The sequence below is a fragment of the Schistocerca nitens genome, chromosome 3 (genome assembly GCF_023898315.1).
Source record: "Schistocerca nitens isolate TAMUIC-IGC-003100 chromosome 3, iqSchNite1.1, whole genome shotgun sequence".
NCBI classification, from domain to species: Eukaryota; Metazoa; Arthropoda; class Insecta; order Orthoptera; family Acrididae; genus Schistocerca; species Schistocerca nitens.
The window spans coordinates 765,398,907-765,411,840 of NC_064616.1; the positions used below are offsets into that span (position 1 = coordinate 765,398,907).

Below are 12,934 nucleotides of genomic sequence, written 5' to 3' on the forward strand. Positions count from 1 at the left end.
TAAGCTCCTTTAGAAATTTTCTGTAATTATTCATGAAGAAATTTTAATCTGGTCAAACCTCGTTGCTTTCTTCAAAAGAATTTGAAATGCAGGTCTCTCATTGGACCATTGTGGAGCTGTTTGTCTGGAAAATTGTGGCTTTCGCTAAGACACACGGGCTTTATATCTTTGTCATTATAAAGTATCTGTACAATTAATTCTAGAAATATGTAATTAGTACTGTAGTGTTTTGAAGTGAAACATGGAATTACTTATTAAATGTGCGTGGAATAGTGAAGTATATGTAAGAAAGTGAAACACGTTTTTTACTTGCCTGCAGTAAGCTGCGTGCTGAAGCCGAAATCCCCCAATTTTACAACTCCTGGTGATGAGAAGAACACGTTTTCCGCTTTGATATCTCGATGAATAAAGTTATTATCATGCTGAAATGAAACACACAGCGCATTATTTTTCCTAGAAGGACTTCAGTACCATCATGATATTCAGACTTTCAGAGCAAGTAGTGAAAAGACTGAAGACATATAGAGATGGCTGATGCAGACTCTTCGTTGCGTTTTCTGTGACTCACAATATTTGACATACAGCTAATAACTTTACACTGGAGAACTTGCAAGTTACAGAAAGAAAGAAATAATTTCGGAAACACCTACTCCATTTACTGCTGGAAAATGAAGTGATTTTTATTTTGTAGTAGAATTAGCAGTTAATTTGAAGTAAACTGTGACAACATTAAAATAAAATATGGCGTTTCAGTCTTCGATCGCTATTCTTTATTTTCAATTACCGGTTTCGGGCTAGCTGTCCATCTTCAGATCTGTTAGACAAAGTTAAAAATGTAATTAATAAGAGAGATACATTTAGTGATAGAAATATTTTAGTTTACAAAAAGAAATTTTGGAACGTATTAAATGCCAACATACCATATATTGTAGTTACAGAGTAACTTGCCCGCACAGAACACTCGGTTCGCTGTCATAAGTAAAGTAAATTTCAATCTGTTAAAACCTTATATCACAGTTTTTAAGAGTAACCTGATTGGTAACAGTAAAAAGTGCCCTCTACCTATAACAATTGTGCATCTGTTATTATTTCACCGTATATATTAATGTTGAATATTATTTTTAATAAAACAATTTTTAAGGTAATTACATATGAATAATCTTTTTGAGTGGACCATGAAACGAAAAATTTACATTAATTTAAAATTTCTTTATAAAGAAACAAAATATAATTAAAATGTAGATATTCTTCCGAGAATGTGCGTTTCCTCTTCTTTGTTTTGATTGGTGGTGGAGTGGATTTCCCTACGTCAGAACGTATACAACGCCACGCCAAGTCTTCCGCCGCGCCCAATCACCTCGCCGCCAGTAAGCTGAGGGCCGTTCCGCTGCAACTGAATGCAACAGCACGCCCCAGTAAGAAACAACTGCAGCGGAACGGCCCTCAGCTTACTGGCGGCGAGGTGATTGGGCGCGGCGGAAGACTTGGCGTGGCGTTGTATACGTTCTGACGTAGGGAAATCCACTCCACCACCAATCAAAACAAAGAAGAGGAAACGCACATTTTCGGAAGAATATCTACATTTTAATTACATTTTATGTTTCTTTATAAAGAAATTTTAAATTAATGTAAATTTTTCGTTTCATGGTCCACTCAAAAAAGATTATTCATATGTTATTACCTTAAAAATTGTTTTATTTAAAAGAATATTCGCCATTAATATATACGGTGAAATAATAACAGATGCATAATTGTTACAGGTAGAGGGCACTTTTTACTGTTACCAATCAGGTTACTCTTAAAAACTGCGATATAAGGTTTTAACAGATTGAAACTTAATTTACTATGACAGCGAACCGAGTGTTCTGTACGGACATGTTACTCTGTAACTACAACATATGGGCTGTTGGCATTTAATACGTTCCATAATTTCTTTTTGTAAAATAAGATATTTCTATCACTAACTGTATCTCTCTTATTAATTACATTTTTAACTTTGTCTGACAGGTCTGAAGATAGGCAGCTAGCCCGAAACCGGTAATTGAAAATAAAGAATAGCGATCGAAGACTGAAACGCCATATTTTATTTAATGAACGATCGCGGAATTCCCATTGAGACAATCATGTCTAGTTTTGATAAACATTAAAATAATTTTGGGTAGAAAATTGAAGGATTTACACCGATCAGCTGGAACATTATGACCACCTGCCTACTGGCCGGTATGTTCATATTTCGTACAGATGACAACGGCGACGCGTCGTGGCATGGAAGTAATGAGGTGTTGGTAGGTCGCTGGAGGGAGTTTACAACACATCTGCACACACAAGTCACCTAATTCCCATAGATTCCGGGGAGGGGTCAAATATCTCTGACGCCACATCGAGTCATATCCCGAATGTGTTCGATTGGGTTCAGATCTGGCGAGTTAGGAGACCAGCACTTCAACTGGTCCTCGATACTATGTTCCTTGAACCACTCCATTACACTCCTGACATGATCGTCATGAAGGGGTGTACGTAGTCTACAGCCAGTGTACGATATTCCTTCGCCGTCGTGGTGCCTTGCACGAGCTCCCCTCAACCCAAGGATGCCCACGTGAATGTTCCCCAAAGCACAATGGATGCGCCGCCATCTTGTCTCCGCCGCGCAGTACATGTGTCAAAGAGCTGTTCCCCTGGAAGACGACGATTCGCGCCCACCCATAGGCATGATGAAGAAGGTATCGGGATTCATCAGACCATACAACGCTCTGTCACTGCTCCAACGTCCAGTGCCAATGGTCACCCGCCCATTTCAGTCGTAGGTGCCGATGTCGTGGTGTTAACGTAGGCACATTGATGGGTCGTCTGCTGAGTAGGCCCATCGTTAGGAGTGTTCGGTGCACTGTGTGTTCAGGCACACTTGCGCTCTGTCAAGCATTATAGTCTGGCGTTAGGTCTGTCACAGTTCGCCGCATGTCTTGTTTTACCAGTCCGCCCAACCTACGACATTTGGACGTCGTTTCACCTTGTTTTCGCCTCGTTTCGCAACAGCATTCCATTCCTCTAACATCCAACAAGTCGTGCAGTTTCCGAATGCTCATGCCGAGCCCCCGGGCCATCGCAATCTGCCATCGGTCAAATACAGATAGATCGCTCGCTCTCCTCATTCCACACACGGAGAGCACGCTCACTGATACTGAATGCACCTAGCGTGTGTCTGACTAGCAGTCATTCCTCGGCAGGTGACGCTGCTAAAGCCTGAACGGGTTTATATCGATAGGTCGGTGCTCATAATGTTCCGGCTTATCTGTGCATATATATAAACTGTAATAATTCACAGACTTATGGAGAAGTGAATTTTATTTATTTTCTGAAAAGGTTGTTATGGAACGTAAAAAATAACTTATGAGCAAATGAATGACACAGCAAAGCGACTTACAATCTTTAGCGAAACATTTTACCTGTGAATTTGTAAGCGAAGACGAAGCATGTTATGTTTGGCGGAAGGTACGTAGTGTTGACATCGAGATTTGAGCCCTTCAAAAATGGTTCAAATGGCTCTGAGCACTATGGGACTTAACATCTATGGTCATTAGTCCCCTAGAACTTAGAACTACTTAAACCTAACTAACCTAAGGACAGCACACAACACCCAGTCATCACGAGGCAGAGAAAATCCCTGACCCCGCCGGGAATCGAACCCGGGAACCCGGGCGTGGGAAGCGAGAACGCTACCGCACGACCACGAGATGCGGACATTTGAGCTCTTACTACGTGTACATCCATACTCCGCAGTCAGCTTCTGGCACCAATATGTTTTCCCACGTTACGTTACCGAATAGCAAGTGGGAAGGATGATAGTAAAGCTGCATATGAATTGTAATCTCTCGAATTTTAACGTCTTGGTAATTTTGCGAGACGTATGTGGGAGGAAGTAATACACTCCTGGAAATTGAAATAAGAACACCGTGAATTCATTGTCCCAGGAAGGGGAAACTTTATTGACACATTCCTGGGGTCAGATACATCACATGATCACACTGACAGAACCACAGGCACATAGACACAGGCAACAGAGTATGTACAATGTCGGCACTAGTACAGTGTATATTCACCTTTCGCAGCAATGCAGGCTGCTATTCTCCCATGGAGACGATCGTAGAGATGCTGGATGTAGTCCTGTGGAACGGCTTGCCATGCCATTTCCACCTGGCGCCTCAGATGGACCAGCGTTCGTGCTGGACGTGCAGACCGCGTGAGACGACGCTTCATCCAGTCCCAAACATGCTCAATGGGGGACAGATCCGGAGATCTTGCTGGCCAGGGTAGTTGACTTACACCTTCTAGAGCACGTTGGGTGGCACGGGATACATGCGGACGTGCATTGTCCTGTTGGAACAGCAAGTTCCCTTGCCGGTCTAGGAATGGTAGAACGATGGGTTCGATGACGGTTTGGATGTACCGTACACTATTCAGTGTCCCCTCGACGATCACCAGTGGTGTACGGCCAGTGTAGGAGATCGCTCCCCACACCATGATGCCGGGTGTTGGCCCTGTGTGCCTCGGTCGTATGCAGTCCTGATTGTGGCGCTCACCTGCACGGCGCCAAACACGCATACGACCATCATTGGCACCAAGGCAGAAGCGACTCTCATCGCTGAAGACGACACGTCTCCATTCGTCCCTCCATTCACGCCTGTCGCGACACCACTGGAGGGGGGCTGCACGATGTTGGGGCGTGAGCGGAAGACGGCCTAACGGTGTGCGGGACCGTAGCCCAGCTTCATGGAGACGGTTGCGAATGGTCCTCGCCGATACCCCAGGAGCAACAGTGTCCCTAATTTGCTGGGAAGTGGCGGTGCGGTCCCCTACGGCACTGCGTAGGATCCTACGGTCTTGACGTGCATCCGTGCGTCGCTGCGGTCCGGTCCCAAGTCGACGGGCACGTGCACCTTCCGCCGACCACTGGCGACAACATCGATGTAGTGTGGAGACCTCACGCCCCACGTGTTGAGCAATTCGGCGGTACGTCCACCCGGCCTCCCGCATGCCCACTATACGCCCTCGCTCAAAGTCCGTCAACTGCACATACGGTTCACGTCCACGCTGTCGCGGCATGCTACCAGTGTTAAAGACTGCGATGGAGCTCCGTATGCCACGGCAAACTGGCTGACACTGACGGCGGCGGTGCACAAATGCTGCGCAGCTAGCGCCATTCGACGGCCAACACCGCGGGTCCTGGTGTGTCCGCTGTGCCGTGCGTGTGATCATTGCTTGTACAGCCCTCTCGCAGTGTCCGGAGCAAGTATGGTGGGTCTGACACACCGGTGTCAATGTGTTCTTTTTTCCATTTCCAGGAGTGTATATTGCCCAACACTTCTTGGCACGTAGTCTCGAAATTTGAACTGTAAATCTTTCTATGACGCACAACGCTTCCCTTGTAGCGCCTTTCACTACAGTTTGTTGGGCATCAACGTAACGCTCTTGTGCTTACTAAACGATTCCGCGAGGAAACGCGCCGCTCTTCGTTGTATCTTCTCTCTCTTTTCCATTAATTCTAATGGCCCCAGACTGATAAACAGTACTCAGAAATCGGTTGAACATCTAATCGACTCCTTTAATGGATGAATTATGTTTCTTAAATTGACTCGTCCTGGCATGTGCTTTTCGTACAAATTGTTTTATGTGGTCTTTCTACTTTTAGTCGTTCCCAATGGTTACTCGTAGGTATTTTACGGTGGTTACTATTTACAGTGATATGTCATCAATAATTTAATCGAACAGTAGTGGACCTCGTTACCCATTTTTGCCGCAATAGGTTAAATTTATTTATGTTCAGGGACAGCTACCAGTGCCTGCACTAATCGTTCTGCATTTCGATTGATCTGGTGTTGCAACCTTCCTATAGACAACAGCATCATCCGTCATTACCCTCACGGAATCTCCAAGTTTATCCACTAAATAATTAATATAAACTACAAACGGGACCGGCCCTGTGACACTCCTTTGGGATACTCTCGAAGTTTCCTTTACAACTGTCGATTTCGCTGTTTAAAGAAATGCGTATTGACTTCTATCTGCAAGAGATCCAAGATCTAGTCGGAAACCTGATCAGATATTCAATATGTCTGAATTTTTTTCACTAAATGTCAGTATGGAAATGTATTGAATGTCTTTTGGAAATCAAGGAGCAATGCATTAATCTGGGCACCTTTGTTTACGACACTCTGTATCTCATTCACATACAAAGTGAGCTGAGTTTCGCAAAATCTCTGAGTTGAAATCCAGTTTGATTTTTATAGTGGTAACTTGCTTTCTTCGAAAACGCTATAATGCGTGAACGAAATAAAACATGCCCACCATTCCACAACAGATTCACGTCAGCGAGGTAGACCTATAATAATACGCAAGTGTCCGACGACCCTTCTTGAAAACAGAAATGATCTACGCATGTTCTCAAATGGCGCAAATGGCTCTAAGCACTATGGAAATTAACAGCCGGCCGCGGTGGTCTCGCGGTTCTAGGCGCGCAGTCCGGAACCGTGCGACTGCTACGGTCGCAGGTTCGAATCCTGCCTCGGGCATGGATGTGTGAGATGTCCTTAGGTTCGTTACGTTTAAGTAGTTCTAAGTTCTAGGGGACTAATGACCACAGCAGTTGAGTCCCGTAGTGCTCAGAGCCATTTGAACCATTTTTGAAATTAACATCTAATGTCATCAGTCCCCTAGACTTTGAACTAAGTAAACCTAACTAACTTAAGGACATCACAGACATCCATACCCGAGGCAGGATTCGAACCTGCGACCGTAGCAGCCGCCTGTTTCCGGACTGAAGCGCCTAGAACCGCTAGGCCACAGTGGCTGGCTGCATGTTTTCAGTCGGCCTTTCCACTGTAGAGTATTTTCAGTTGATTTTCTATTCTGCGATCGTTTACCTACAAATTTGTAATTTCCACGTTCGGCGATGAGTGAAGGGAGGCACCTTATTACAAACTTTTCCGATAAAAGATCTTCAGAAGACCAAATTCAGTATTATCTTTCGGTCGCTAAATGACTGACTAGAGATTTCTATTTGCTCACTGTCAGTATGTGAAACCGATGCGTCTTAGGACTTTTAATGAAATCGTTTGGCAAAATTCGATATTGCAGTGCGTGTGTTATTCCGAATTACGATGTAAAGTTTCTTCCGACATGCACTGCCACGATTACAGCCGTCGTGAAATAAATGAAACATATTCGCAGTTGCGAATATGGACCGCATCAGATGTATTAATGGAACGACGACAGAGAAAATTTGTACCCGAGCGGGACACGAACTCGGATTTCCCGCTTATCGGGGGCGGTCGACTTGCCATTTGGCTATGCGAGCGCCAATCACGGCTAAACCCAAAGTTCCATGTCGTCAATCACAGCAAATGGAAGTCTGTGTGTTCTGTATGTCGTGGTTGACGATATATGGAAGTTTGGGCCTGGTCGTGAGTCGTGCTCGTTTAACCAAATAGTAAGACGACCGCTCGCCTTACCATGTCTATAGGGAAGTTGCCACACCAGATCAACCCCTCGAGTCCCGATCCGGCACAAATTTTCATTGTCTTCGTCCAATTATACAGTTGATGGTAGTTCACATTTGCAACTACATTTAATGTATTTGGCAAAATTTTCCTTTGAAATTGGTCCGATACTTCTGGAATTGCTCTCCTTACGCTCATTTTGGCTTCATTCGGCTTTTTTTTTTTTGCGTACTAGGATTGCTGTGTTGTCCGAACAAGACAGCCAGGGAAAGAGCACCACAGGCGCAAAGATGAGAGCTGGTGCGAGTTCCACTAGCTTCACGGGCGGCGCTGAGGATGAAGATACCGATTTGGCCTCGGCTGATTGTCGGCCGAGTACAATCCGCCAATGACCGGACGACAACGTATAGAAGCCTACTCGGAAGAAAGAAGAGCAGCTCTCACCCATTTGGTTATAGATCATCGTCCAGGGCTGACTTAGACAATGAACGTCGTTTAGTGAACTCTAAGAAGAGAACAGACAGTTATTGTAAATTGCATTTGCTATGCACTGCGAAGTTTGCCTACTATTAATTGCACTTAGCCATTGAGGGCCTCTTTTGTGTTATATTGTATGCAGTGTTGCAGTCTTCATTATTCAACAAGTCACAAAGATAAATAAACCTTTTTAACTAATTTGTGTGACTTTGTTACTTATTTGTTGGAGTGTTGTAGAACCTTCTCTCCCCTGTCCTGTTACCTGATCCTGGGGCATAGCTGTGTAATAGTGGCAGTGTCTTAGCGGTGTAATGCACCAAAAGCCGTTTCAGGAACTCACGAACTATGCCTACCGCAGCAAAAACAGTGGCAATTCGACCTCCTCAAAACTGGCGACGAGGGTTTACAAAACTGGTGACGAGGGTTTATGGAAACGATTTTACTTGCTTAAATCTGAGATGAAGTTCTCTCTGCTTTTGTAGCAACTTTGTAGCACGATGGGTCTCTTCCACGCTTCACTTTCTGTCCTCAGTACTGAATATCTAATGTTAACTACTTAGATACTCTGCACTTTTATCCTGTCACTCTTGCTAACCAGAAATATATATATATATATATATATATATATATATATATATATATATATATATATATATATATATATTTTTTTTTTTTTTTCCTTGTGACAATGCACAACTATAGTTGCTGTCTCAGGCTTATGTTCACTGTTTGCCTTCGAGACAGTAACTTATTTAAGAAGTTCGATGCTACCGCAACAGAAGATAACATAGGGGAATAACGACAGCCACTTCTACTCCATGCAAGCCCGAAATTTAAACTTCCTGGCAGATTGAAACTGTGTGCCGGACCGAGACACGAACTCGGGACCTTTGCCTTTCGCGAGCAATCTCATTCAAGCCCGAAATTCTCTTACTTTACCGTCAGCATCAATGTCAGAGAGGGGTGCTGACGAAACTGAAGCTCTGGGGCGGAACGAGGAAAGTGGTGGGGCGTTGGGGGGCGTTGTTGTTGAGTCGTACTTGTATATGTCAATCGGTACGAACTCTGGTCCGTAAAATACAAAAAGATTTCATCACATGGAACTCCTGCCGGAGGAAACAGAAGAGGAAAGTCAACAGGATGGGGGCGTAGCATTTATTCCGTTCTGTGGCGCTTTATCGGGAAGATAGGTCGAATTCTTCAAAAACATCAAGTGAAGACTGTCTTCCACCCACCAATTAAGACACAAGCACTGCTTGGTAATGTCAAGGACGATCTACGGCTACGGAAATCGGGAGTCTACCAGATACCCTGCGGCTGTGGCTTGACTTACATAGGTCAAACGGTGCGTACAATCGAAAATCGTCGCCAAGAACATCAACGGCACACCAGACTACAGCAGCCTAACAAGTCCGCGGTCGCTGAACTCTGTCTCTTGGAATTACGTAGAATGAATTACGACCAGAGGAATGTTCTGACACAGACGTCCAAATACTGAGACTGTGACACTAAAGAATGTACCGAAATTCGAGTACTGGAACAGCTGATCAATCGAGATAGCGGTTACGTCCTTAGTAAGGCCTGGGAACCCGCTTTGAATCTTATTAAAAGGAGAAAGAGACATCCCGCCACGAACTGACTTCGAGAACAGGCAGAGATACTAAGAAGATGCAGCCGGCACGCGCCCTTGGGCGCGGACCGCGAACGGAACGGATACTGGACGCTACGTGTCTGGGCGCGGACCGCGTTGGGAACACCTGCAGGGAGGAAGCAGATGTAAGCCCGGCGCCGGCGCTTCGGCGGTCAGTTCGTTAGTTTGCCTGTGGTGGCAGCGTGATGGCTTACCGAAATATTGTGCCGTTTGGACACTAACACCCGGCTGTTCTCCCGTGAACGCTTTCGTCATGAAGAATAAGTCTTTACGTGATGTCCCACGCCTTTGCTATAGCGTCTCCGACTGGAGATTGCTGGAAATTTCTGTGGCGCTTGCAAGGTTACTTAACAACTACCGACTAATGATACGGCTGTTGTTTCAGTCAGACATGTTTTACATTAGTTAAACTTGGTGAGGACCACAAGCTAAGGAAGCATTCTCAAGAATCGGTCGGAAAGAAATATTTAAACGACCTGCTCTTCGGATGAATAAAAGCTATTTAATTTTGTTTCCTCCAACTGAGAATATGAGGTATTGTATCTAAATACTATGTAGAGAATATAGGTTTGCTTGTGTGGCCTATCATGCAGCAGGTTGAAGGGGAAGTTGCTGTTTCTGTTTGGAAAAGACGACAAAAACACTTCGGAGCCAAGTCTCTTGAGCAGTCTGATATCCGTGATGATTTAGGAAGAGGATGACCATGTCTACTGGTATGCACTGCATGGATCCCTCGGTATAGACGTGGAATAAGCTTTCAATGAATGTTAGGCTCGCATTTTTCTTCCTCACGACAAAATTTAGGAGGTAATTCTACTTCAAATTGCTCTGGATGAATAATCCTCGGTATTTGGTGACTACCCCTTATTCCAATGAGTACTAGGCGATTCCGTAATAAAATAATATTGGATATTTTCGCCTTAGTTTATTCTATATGTTTCTGTTGAGGGACAACTGTCAGCTTTGACCATGTGCTTGTTTTATTTCACTTCGCCAGAATTTTCTAATACTGTAGCCCCCATGTGTTGACAGCGAACATCCAGTCGGTCATTTGTATGATTCCTACATAGATGAGGTGCTATCGATCTGCCTTTCAGTACACCGTACGCTGATTTCGCTCCTGACGATTTTTTCCATTCAAAACTACTTATTGAGTAATATTTGCTGTAAAGTACAAAGGGTACTCAAAAACAGAACATATAAAAATCCAACAGTGTACCACGAATGCCATGCTTCAGTTTACGTGAGCGACTGATAGGTTCTAACAAATATCGCCGAGTTACGAATACAAGTAACTAAATCGGATATTCTAATGTGTAGCTATGTACACAAAATAATGAAAACAATTTAAAAGTAATAGTATAATTAACTAATTGACTAAATAAACTCCCTTAGAAACTAAAATGGAGCGCTGTTGGAAGGAACGGAAAGAACATCCAGCCAAAATTATCATTACAAGCCAAAGAAGGATGCAGCGTAGCGCGGCCACAGAAGAAAAGGAATACAATGTATAAATTGGTACACATAACAGAAATGGTCTAATATGTGAAAGCTACTTATAATAGCGTTAAAGATAAGCTGTAGAAACCAACTGTGTAACTAATATGAAGGAGAGTGATGAAGTAGTTTACTTTCATTGTTATTGAAGAAATCATATTTTGCTGTTCAATTCTACAAAAATCTTGAGACATAATCTAAAGTTGTGTTTTACTTATATACTAGAAATCGCATTTACGAGAAATATGACTATACCACATTGTTTTTTTTTACCAATTCTCACTTAGTTACAAATTTAAAGGGAAGCATACTGCGTGTCAATTCAGTCATCTGTGCCCTTGGAAAGGATCGGATCATGGTTTCAGACAAAAGGCAAACTAGAGAAAAAATTTCCACCAAAGACTGTGAGACACGTAGACTAACGATGTGGGATTACTTAATGGACATAAAGCTTCGTAGTAATACAATTTAGAGGAATGGAATACCAATTCCTGTCCGAGCATTCAGATTCAATATTTCTGATGTTACTCTAAATAGATTAAGATGAATACCGGAATGAATCCTTCGAAACGGCTATAGCTGATTATCGCTTGTTACATTCCGAGCCTGTGCTCTGTCTCTACTGAAAGCATCGTCGACGCGGCGTGAAACCTCAATTACCCCCCTTCCTTCTTTAAGGACGGATCAAAAGTTATCAGTTTTTTAGGTGTGTGGTATGGTTTTACACCGGCTGCTTTTTCCTCAGTCATTGTATGTTACTGTGTCTGCCACGCGGTTTTCCCCCTTTGTTACGTTTAACAGTGTCGAGTCTCAAGGATGGGAGTGGTGTGAGAAGAATATAAGATTCTAATCCCCCATTCTTTACGACAGCAGAAAAAAGAACGTGGATACACTTTTAATATGTGTAGATTTAAAAGGTAGTAAAAACACCTTGCTCTAAGGTAAGGACAGCGAAATAGAAGCTTGAAATGGGACGGTGAGGATTTGTAGAAGTAGTAAACGGTAGTACAACAAGGGAGGCCGTGTTCTTGATGAAATACAGGGAAGAGTTCCCGAAGCTGGATCATTGCGTAAGCGGGACCACCCTCGTATTTCGCGATGTATTGGTAACTTAAATCTTCAAGTTGGCTCTACGTGCTAGAAATGTTGTCAAGTTCGCGTGGCCCAGCGGTTAGTCGACTATAGGCACTGAAGCAAGAATAATTGTCACTGCTGTATTCTCTTCGTTATTGTTATAGCCATTGTGGTACAAATCTTAGCTTCTGTACTATGTACGAGTAAGTAAATGAATTATCGGACAAATTCTTCGTAACTGCATTTCCTTAGTTGATGACTAGACATCTTAAAACTAGAGTTTAATTTTGGATGTTATTGTAGTGTAGTCATTTCTTATGTGGCGTCCAATTGTCGAAGTTTACCTTTGCTTGTTTCCTAATCTGGATCGAGTCCTTTTAGGAGACGCTCACAAAAATTGCAGTTAGTAATATAGAGTAAGCAATAACAGGGATAATGGTTTTAGGATTTCAAGATGGCAAAAATGAGAATGTACAGGAAAGGGACAGAAGATGAGCTGAAAGTCTCTGTGACATCATACGGTAATTGTGACAATGAACTTAACGAGTGTGCTCGTGTATGTGGTGTACCCAAAGCTACAGTAAACATATACGATGACAGTAAAACACGCACACAGATAAAGTTAAGTCATTCGAAAGAAAATCGACTTTTACGTCTGAGACGGAAAAGGTTCTCACAGACCACTTCCTCTTATTTGAATAACAGGTTTTTTGGATTTACCATCAACGATGTTCGTAGTCTT

At 43.3% G+C, this 12,934-nt stretch overlaps 1 protein-coding gene across 7 annotated transcripts in view; it reads right to left on the reverse strand.

The window, feature by feature from the left end:
* Positions 1–12,934, reverse strand: part of LOC126249755 (serine/threonine-protein kinase NIM1) — a 518,432-nt gene that overhangs the window by 22,597 nt on the left and 482,901 nt on the right. For all 7 annotated transcript variants that reach the window (XM_049951438.1, XM_049951437.1, XM_049951443.1 and 4 more), the window contains one exon: positions 314–422. In XM_049951438.1, the coding sequence (XP_049807395.1) occupies positions 314–422 (109 nt within the window). The remainder of the gene's footprint in view (positions 1–313; positions 423–12,934) is intronic.